The sequence below is a fragment of the Dreissena polymorpha genome, chromosome 3 (genome assembly GCF_020536995.1).
Source record: "Dreissena polymorpha isolate Duluth1 chromosome 3, UMN_Dpol_1.0, whole genome shotgun sequence".
Classification (NCBI taxonomy): Eukaryota; Metazoa; Mollusca; class Bivalvia; order Myida; family Dreissenidae; genus Dreissena; species Dreissena polymorpha.
Genome location: NC_068357.1, coordinates 139,346,690 through 139,357,438, shown reverse-complemented (window position 1 = coordinate 139,357,438; position 10,749 = coordinate 139,346,690). Strand labels below are relative to the sequence as shown.

The following is a 10,749-nucleotide window of genomic DNA, read 5'->3' as shown; positions in this document are numbered from 1 at the left end:
AGTATAATTATAGCAAGGATTGCGTCAAGGTAGAAGAAAATGAACCACTGTGATTTTTTGTTGCGTTCTTATTTAAATGATGTCAAATTCATCTGAATAACCATAACAGCGCTTAAATAAACGGGCAGCGGAAGAACGAAATGCACCTTTGATGGATTTTACCGTCATAACAGACATAACGTCTGTTAACGACGCTGTGTGAAGCAGTATAACTAGAGAAAGCTACCCTTCAATAAATAATTTAGTAAAAGAAATTTCGTCCTACATGCTGGGTTATTAAATAGCATAGTGGGTGGGGTAAGTTTTTTTTAAAGATATATTGAATTAGTAATATGACCTTACTAGAATAGTTAGTTGAACATATTATTTCATACAATTATATTTGTGTGTGGCACAGTTTATATGAAAATAAAATACTGTATTATCTGTGTGTGTTTCAAAACCAATCGACAACGAAACTCAGACAGTTCCAACGTTATTAATATTTGGTAATTATTAAAATTTCATTTCTGCCGTTATTAATTTGGATTCAAATGTCCTTTATACGTTATTAAATATTTTCTAAACAATTTTATGTCATTGTATTGTTAAGGCTCGATGCTGGCCGTAAAAAGATTATATCGAAAGACTTTTTTACATGAAATCACGTGGAACATATAAACATAATCATATGACTGACTTATGGTCATCTTATACTAATGTATTTTCTTTCTGAATTATTTTCATTCATTAACATATATTATACATTATTCAAATTGTTAATATCTTCATTAATCTGACGAGAAAATATTTTATGTAGACAAACGTTTTAAGTAATGTCAATATTAGTCTTCTTATTTGTCAAAATTTTATTATAGAAACGACATACGGTAATAAATAACAAGAACACATTCAAATAATGTTATTTTAGTTGGTGGCATTACGAAAAATGTGTTAATCATTTGTCCGATACGATCGACCCCACCTATCAATTAAGATATCATCAGATACGAGAAATTAAAAGATGGGATTTGTTTTATTCCACTGTCCTCATATATAATATTAGTAATCATACAATGTCATTTAAAATCAATATGTGGAATATTCAAAAATTGGAATTTTTAGTATTATACATAGTATAAAAAATATTTTTTATTTGATAAAAACAATAATAAGAAGATCAAATAAAAAACACTGTACAATCATCAGGAAAATCCAGGTACAATTTCATTATTGAATGTATTGGTCGAGCATACAAAAGAATCTTCTAAGCGCATATGCACTTAATATGATATCGCACTTATAGGATCAGGGATCTCGTAAAATATAATAATTAAAACATACAATGTAGTTATTATCCATGATTAAGTGTTTGGATATTGCACATTCACTAATAATTATGTTATTGCACATTCAATAATAATTATGCTATCAAAATCACCATGTACACTGTTTGTCCGTTTTGTGTTGTCTCTTGAAATATGTGACTGCAAGACTGTCAATAATGTATTAGATAGTCTAAAATTTAGTCAATTGATTGAAACATAATATAACATCAGTGATATACTGCAGATTAAAATTCTAATAAGACCATTCTAATACAATACAATTTTGTCTTTGTAAACAAAACGCACAAACTAGTGACAAGAACAATTGCAAGCCCCAATATGACTGCAAACATTCCCCATGTCCAAATTTTTTGTTTTCATGTATGTACATTTTATTGTAAATACAATTATCATTTGTATACCCAAATATACACTTTTTCGTCACCGGCTAATGCAGTCCTTCAAACTGTTCCAAAACGCGTTTTGGGAAGCATCTGTGTCCTTTGGAAAATCTAAAACCGGTGAATCTTGCAGAAGTTTACTTACTTCCTTCGGTAGAAAGCGAGCTGGAATATCTTCCACGTACACAATTACAGTAACCGGTCGATTCGTGGTAATGGCTTCAATGATAGCAATGTTTATTTCAAACCTACACCATTTGTTCTTAAGAGAATGTCTGCTTAGAAGCAAAATTGTTTTTCTGCTCGAGCTGATTGCTTCGACGATATTCAGAGCATTGATATCACCAAGTGGAAAGTCGCGATCTCGAATATTCAGTCGCAGGTTGGAATCAACTTCAAGCTTTGTGTGTATAGTCCTTACAACTAAACTGGTCTCATGATCGTCATAGGATAAATACGCATCATACTGAAACATGTCCTGTCGTGCATTCATAGTAATATCTCGACGTTTCACGACATTGTAGTACCAATATACAATATGCCAGCGGTACCTAAATATAATTGCCGATATATTGATTACGACAAAGACTGAGATAATTGCTGTAAGTGATGTAATTAAGGATAAATAAGTATAGCACTGAGTGACTAGAGCGTCAGTTGTACTTGACTCAATGCGAGATCTACTAGCATTATTATAGTAACAATTATAAAAGTTCTTTTCTGTTACAGAAACATTTGTTGTTAACAGCCATCTCAAGAATTCGATGTTATCGCAATTACACGCTAATTTATTGTCCTGCAAGTTAACAATTACTGCATGTGCCGATGTCATGTCAGACAGATATACTCGAACGGGTTCAGATAAAGTTTGAAGCCGATTATTTCTCAGATTCAGGACTGACAAATTTCTTAAATTATGTAAATTAAGGTCAAAGATGTCAAGGTAATTTTCAGAAAGATCGATTTTTTGTAAACTGACGCATTGGGAGAAAAGCAAACTTGTTAAACTGTAAATTCTATTCTTTGACATATTAATGGTTTTTAGATGTTTTAGAGGTACAAACATATTCACTGCTTTGTCAGATCCTAATTCGAAACCAAGGATATTATCTTGTATTTCCAGGTATTTTAAAGATGGCGTTTCTCTAAATACTGATTCTGACAATGTTTCGATAGAGTTGCTCGAAAGATTAAGAAATGTTAAAAACAATAAAGATGGCAGTTCCAATATTTTGTTGATATAATTACAGGAAATGTCAATATATTCTATAACATTTTCAGAGTATGCAAATTTTAATAAATGTACAGAAGATTTCGTGCCGGTAAATATAAATTTCTTTAGGTTTAAATTTGAATCATTTAAATATTCTATCGTTCTGCGACGAGGTTTTTCTACAGGGAAATGTATAATATTCTTTAACTGAAATTGATATCCGAAATCTAGCACTTCAATGCTAGGATTAGTCCATACAAGCATATAGACATATTGATTATAAAAAAGAGAGTTTTATTTTAAACTCAATACTTTCAGAGTGGAATATTTTGAAAAAAGTGGATTGTGAAAATCTATTATTTCAATAGAGTTTGAATCCATATACAATTCCGTTAAATTTAGTTGATTAATGTAAAACAAATTTTCATTATCTAATCTATTACCTACCTGATAAGGGTCTGATACTAAGTTCATTTTCAGTATTTTAATATTACTATCCATTAAAGCTTTCGCAATAGGACCTAACACGTGCTGCATTCCCAAGTGATAATTCTTTGAAATATCAAGGTATCGCAATGATTTCAGACGTGAAAGAGCTACCGGCGAAAGTGATGATATGTTACAATGCCTCATGGAGAGATTTTGAAGATGCAGCAAACCATCAAATATATCATCATCTACAACGTTTAATAAACATCCACAAGGAGGCCCTTTTAGTATTAAGGAGGACAAACGCGTATTAAGAAAGTGGTAATCAAATTTTAACTTTCTGAACCCGTCGATGACAAGAAACTTTAAATTTTTCAATGGCTGAAATGTCCGCCCGTTAAGCCTGGAAGCATCGCTTATATACACGTACACATTTCCATGCATGACAAGCAGACGAAGATTTATCAAAGAATCAAATGTTCCTTCAGGAATACCTATTTGCAACGTAATAATATTGTTGTTGTCTATATATAAATCTGTAAGACTTGTAAGGTCCCTAAATGCATCTTTGGCTATTTGCCGTATTTTATTATAAGACAGCTTCAGGACTTTCAATAGTGTCAAGCCACGAAAATTGTCATAGACGACATTTGAAATATAATTCCTTGTGTAATCAAGGTCAACAGTTTTTCGACTAATATCATCGAACGCATTTTCGAGACCTTTATCAGTGCAATCCACGTACAGACGCTCATTATATTGTGAGCATGTACACACGGAGCAGTAGTTTGGTGTCTTAGGTCCCACCATATGCTTACGTACTGCATCCTTCTTCCATGTCATTGAATCTAACCAATAGGTGTCTGTAGTATCATCCGTGTTGTCTTCAAACACGTGTAGATTTTCGTTCACAGACGCTCCAGCCATGTGCCGACTGTTTGCTCTCAGTATTTGATTGGTGAGAACGAAAACAACCACTTTATATAAAGCCATTTTATAGCGTTCACAGTTAACGGATAATGATAATATAATACAATGCTAGATTAGAACTGTATTGCAGATAACTGTTCAATGAAGAATATAAACTCCAGTTGACAAAATACGAATCAAGAAGAGGAATTGTCGTTCTATCTGAAACAATAAAACGTATTTGTATAATCTATGCTTTCTCGAGCGTTGTTTATATTATTACTGTCCATAAAATTATAAATCAAAACTGCTGTATCAATCGTGTTTAATAAAACGGATTTGAAACTGGAACTTAGGATTTTGTTGTAGTTGTTTATACTGTTAAATCGCTTAAATAATACACCTTTGTGAGACTATACAAATCTTAAAATCTTACACTCATGTAAAATTCCGTAAAAGGTTTCTTGTGTCCAGCTTCATAATTAAAAAAAATCAGAGAAATTTGTTAACAGTTCCTATAAAGTTCGTTTTTCACACTAGAGCTCGACCTTCTGATCAGATTTTATGACAGAATCTTAATGGCCACTTCTAACATAAACAATCAACTCCACAAGTTGTTTATTTAACTGCCGCGTTTTATAAATTCCCCATGATTATCCTAACATTGATTGAACGTGACTATTGTTCAAACGTTTCATTCCGAGTGTCTGAGTTTCGCATTTAAACCATAATAATATTTTCATTTAACACGTTTGAGTGTTTATTAATGAATACAGTTCTACAAAATTGCGTCAGTTTATCCTAAACATTTAAACGCCTGTATCTTCCATGTTTTGAACGCAATATATCAAGATTTTTAAAACCGATCAGTATAACAATAAAACATAAAGCAAGTAAGATGCAATATGCATTTGCTGTTGTATTTTGAAAACAATTCAACTGTTTGGTATAGAAAACTTAATTATCGTTATTACATGTCTACGGTTCAAACTTCTTGGAAATAACATATTTCATTTAATCTGTTATCCAAAGTTATTTATCCAAAACGAAAAACTACAAAACAATTTGCCTTTGGTTTGTCTTGTTAAAAAGTAAATCGGGAACCGAGTATAAACTTATTCTCAATAAATGTCGACTTTATTTTGTATTCTTGCTTTCATAAACAAGGGCTGTTTGTAAAACACCCATGCCCCCCCCCCGCCCCCAAATGGGCTGTCAGTTGTATTGGCAGCCATTGTGTGAATACGTTAAGCTTTCTTGAGTAATCATCCGGAAACCATTTTACTACTTCGAGTCACTGTGACCCTGAACTGTGACCTAGTGACATGAAAATCAATAGTGGTTATCTGTCAGTCATGACCAATGTCTCTATGAACTTTCCTGATCACATGCTTAAGCGTTCTTGAATTATCACCCGGACACCATTTTACTGCTTCGAGTCACTGTGACCTTGAACTTTGACCTAGTGACATGAAAATCAATATGGGTATTCTGCCGGTCATGACCAATGTCCCTATGAATTTTCCTGATACCAGGCCTAAGCGTTCTTGAGTAATCATCCGGAAACCATTTTCCTTCTTCAGGTCACTGTGTCCTTGAACTTTGACATAGAGTCCTGAAAATCAATAGGGGTCATCTGTCAGTCATGACCAATGTCCCTAAGAACTTTCCTGATCCCAGGCTTTAGCGTTCTTGAGTGATCATCCGGAAACCATTTTACTGTTTCTCGTCATTACGACCTTGAACTTTGATCTAGTGACCTGAAAGTCAATAGGGGTCATCTGCCGGTCGTGACCAATGTACCTATGAACTTTCTTGATAGCAGGCCTAAGCGTTCTTGATGCATCATCCGGTGTTTTCGGTGCACCGATGCGTTAGTAGCACATATAAGACCGACGACCGTCAGATTATATGAAAAACGCACATACTTCTCGCGACCGCTGTGCGTATGAAGCACTCTGATGCCACGCCAAACACATCAAACGCTGACCAACTGGAAGGGTTTTCAAATCGATAAATCAACATTAGTGGGATTTGGCCGAGGCTTGAGACGTATGTAGTCGTTAGAATTTTCAGAAATAAGTTTAATCTTTATTATGCAATGCTGCTATCACTTTTCTTTGCCTATAAAGAGCTGTGTATTTCGATCTTGCTCATGCTTAATACCTTTTAACTCTCCGAAATGAGTTTATTTTAGAATATTATATTTTAAATAAAATTTGAAAAGCTGTTATCCGGTTGTGGTCTTGTAAAATATATGTCTTTAAGTAATTTTAATGTTGATAATGCATAGAATGTGTTAAGGGCATTTATACCCATTACATTGTATATGCCATGAACAATATTGCTTTGCTACTATTTAGCACAATTAAACTCAATACACATGTATGTTCTGACAAATAATATAAATAAATTCCTTAACCTACGATCTTGTAGGTTTCATCATCATTATAAATTATTAAACTAAAAGAAGAAATTAGTTATATCACAACTAATTTTAAGCGATGTTTTTATATTTTACGAATAATTCAGTTTTATTCCCACGATGTTTAAAGGTTTATTCTTCAGTTTGAAAAATTGAAAGTTTTCTCATAATCGAATACTTGCATAAACAAATGGCAAACAAGTAATTACGTTTCCCATTTGCTCAATTTGCACAAAAAGTATCAACAATAATGTCAAAAACAATTTGTTCGAAGGACATTATTAACTGATATTATTGTTTCTTATGAATAATTATAATTCATTTTGAACGTTAATTTCTGTGTGTCTTATTAACGGAGACGTTACCAATTTATATTCCGTACATTATTTCAATGGGTTCTGACACCAATGACCGAGAATATTGAAACAACTTGATCAGTCAACAAGCACAGTGTAGTAGTACGAATTTCTGTTTGTTTAATGTTTTTAACCCAGTGTTCGAAGTAAACCTAGTGAACTTGCTATTCGCCAACTGACGCATCGCAGGGTATTAATTACCACGCCTACTCACGTCTGCCAACACCGTCAAATATCGGCGTTAGATAAATCCATCGAATTAATTGATGTATTGGTTGTCGAGAATTCATCATGAAAAGAAAAGTAAAATTCGCAAAATTTCAAAATTGTTGTCATAGATCTCGATAGACCTTGTCAGGAGGATGCCAACTAATTCAAAGTATGTGTCCATATTCAATACCCATTTTTGGTTCACGGATTGAAAACATAACACGTTCCCAAACTCTCTTAATACAATCTGGTCTATTTTCACTGAAATATGTCACTAATGTTATATAAATAAATGTTAATACGGGCCATCATTTACTTATGTTTGCGTCTGGCGCCCCCCTAACTAAAATAAAATATTGTTGTTCCGCAAACAGTTCCGTCATTATGCCAGTTTAAATCACTGGAGGCCGATCAACTACTACTATCAGCCTATTCAATCATACCTCAGTAGTTCTAGGATCAACATTGTCTTTGAACACTTGAACGATATTTCAAAGCGGCTGATACGCGAAAAAAAATAAATAAAATAAATCAATATAAAGCTATGATATATTATCCGTATACAATTATTGCAAACACATAATATAACAGGTACGCTGGTAAATTTGAACTGAGAATATGTATCGATTAAATTGACTTCACGTGACTGTAACTGGCATTACGACGTCAATTCACATTAGTTTTGCGGCATATGATTAAGTGTTACATTAAACCGTATGTTTTTAAATATATAGTAAAAATGAAACTCCCGAAACATTATTAAAAAGGAAAACGTTGTCCGAAAGTATCTTCACATGTAAAAATAAGAATGAAGTAGCGTGATGTGGCTATTGGCCTTTACAATACAACACGATACATGTAATATATTTATCATAAAATTAGTATTGAAGCTAGTGTCACTTCATTGGATCGGTCAAAGCTCAGTATTGGGGTTCGGAACATGTTGACGGGATGCGAAACGTATTAATTTAATAATGATTAATTACAAATCACCTACATGCGAAAACATATTAATCTGTGTATGTAAGATTGATTGTAATGCTCGTTAAAATATTGTTTCAGAATATGCAAACATATCGTTATGACAGAATACGGCTCATACAGTGTACATCGCAAACGGTCGGTGCTCTACTTGTGTATGTTAAATCAAATTATGCATATAATTAAATACACTGGTATCACCGATATGTTAACTAATTTGCTCTAAAGCTGTGAATATTTCACATAAACATGTTGTTTAAAGTGAGTAAGCTAAAACAACATAATTATCTTACAATCATATCATTTATATGTGTTATATTATTGAATCTGTTCTTCAAAACATAACGACATTCTGCATGTTTTAATGTAAGACTTTTATGTGCTGCTTTATGGGATGGTTTCAAGAACACTAGTAAAACAAACATACAGGCAGATGTTTACACCCCGATTTAGCAAAAATGTTTATTCGCTATAAACTTAAAAACAACAAAGCAACGGTTAGGTATATCATAGAAATGGGACGTGTGTTTTCGCAATGAAATTTCAGTCACGGCGAATATAATATAGGGGATAGGTGTTAATGGCAGTGTAAGATCGTTTGTTATTTCACGAGTGATCATAGAAAGTGTATTTTCACGAGTGGCGCAGCCACGAGTACAATTTTTATTTTTCTATGATAATGAGTGAAATAACAAACGATCTTTTACTTACATTACCACATTTTCTGTTTCTTTTATGCCCTTTTTTCAAGAAAATAATTAACAGCTGTTTCCCTTTCGCTGAAAAGTTACCCTTTCTCCCGTTTCTCCCACAAAGTGACGTCATTAGTGTAACGAAATGACGTCACTATACGAGCGAAATTCTCCAGTTAAACTCTTTTACAATTTTAATAAACGGTGAAAAAGCATACAAAAATTATTGGATTCGGTGAAATGTCGATTTTAATTTACTCGTGATCATAGAAAATATATATAATATTATTTATTATAATCTAAATATAGAAAAAGGGGTACCGACAATTTGTTATTTTCACCCATAAAAATAACAATTTGTTTATGTCCACTGCTGTTATTTCACTGCAGAAATGTCATATTTTATCATGAGGTATAAACGAAATAACGTATATGTGCTTTTTTGGTTCGTAATCGGATTTTAGTATTAACAGAGGTGAGAATTACCACATGACATGTTCATCTGCCTAAATGTAATGCAAAATGTAGTCAATGCATTTGGAAGAAGGCATTCGTCTCTGGTATTATTGTATTGTTCAGAATACAAAACATAAACATTATTATTCAGATTAAACTTTCACTTTCACGCATCTTATTAGATTAAACAATTTCAATATATTTAATGTACATAACGAGCATAAACCAGTTGTGATGGGGTATATAGTTTCTTACTTGTCATTTGGACAGATATTCAAGAAAGTATACAGTTCTTCATTTTATAGACAACAAATTACAAAATTTATTTGAAAAAGGTGTGTCAATTAAATGTGTCGCCAACTAACTTGCGTAGCAATTTCCGAAAAATGCAATATCCGACTACTATTTCAAGCTTTAAAATTCAAGATATGGCAACTGGACTGCTTTACTGCAAGAGAAGTAATAGAAACATTTGTTTTGATAAACATTACACAACGCAAACTTAATAATTATCCTTTCAACGGCTAAATAATGTATCATGCGGATACTCAAAAATGCACCACAATTCCAATTATGCCCTTGATCATTAAATACATATATTGATATAAGGAATTCGTTAAGTGTTATCAAACATAAGTTATTTAAATCATATTGGATTTTTTGAGAACACAATTATATGAATGCAAAAGCAAACCTGCTTCAGGACAGGTAGAGAATCAGAATGTGAAGTCCTCGTCGGTTTTGTGAGATCACCTTTAAACAACTCGACTAGCGGCTCATTGAATAGTCACTCTAGCAGATAGCGACTCATATTTTAACATCCCATATATCGCTATTTATTCTTTCATTTCCAAAACAGCCTCCATTCCATAGGTCAAAATACGTCTAAAGTTCCTAGGGTCGCCATGTTTACGAATGCTAAGATTGATCTTACCTAATCGTTACTTTAAGCAAAACTCTTACGACATCTTAGCTGCGATTTCTCTTATAGAACGGTTCACGGTACTTACGACAAGAGTATGACCGAATCTTACGAATCTTATGTAAGATTTCCCTAAGATATGTTGATAAAACGGCCTCCAGATGTCTCAGACACCATTGACTGAAGCTGTTTATGTCAATAAATTAACCAGTTCAAAAACACTAAATATTGCGTATATTTGGTTGTTCAAGGTTGAGCCTAAATATTTTAGTACATCAACTTAAACTTCAAATTGACAAAAGTCTTACTGTAGAATAAAATATCTTTGGGAAAAATACTTTTGTGTCCAAACCAAGCTGATCCGTTAAAAATCCTGTATAATTGGCAATAGTCCCGAATATCGTGCTTGAACGAATGTTTAGCCAGCTCTGACAACAACATTCGTCAT

At 32.9% G+C, this 10,749-nt stretch overlaps 2 protein-coding genes across 2 annotated transcripts; both read right to left on the bottom strand.

The window, feature by feature from the left end:
* Positions 1-890: 890 nt before the first annotated feature.
* On the bottom strand, positions 891-3,205 carry LOC127871648 (toll-like receptor 4). The gene has a single exon (XM_052414767.1). It carries the CDS (start codon positions 3,183-3,185, stop codon positions 1,749-1,751), a length of 1,437 nt encoding a protein of 478 aa, XP_052270727.1. The 5' UTR covers positions 3,186-3,205; the 3' UTR covers positions 891-1,748.
* Positions 3,205-4,925, bottom strand: LOC127871653 (biglycan-like). The gene is made up of 2 exons (XM_052414775.1): positions 4,696-4,925; positions 3,205-4,481 (listed from the first exon to the last, which is right to left on the bottom strand). The coding sequence occupies exon 2, from the start codon at positions 4,341-4,343 to the stop codon at positions 3,216-3,218; it is 1,128 nt and encodes a 375-aa protein (XP_052270735.1). The 5' UTR covers positions 4,344-4,481; positions 4,696-4,925; the 3' UTR covers positions 3,205-3,215.
* Between the last annotated feature and the right edge of the window lie 5,824 nt (positions 4,926-10,749).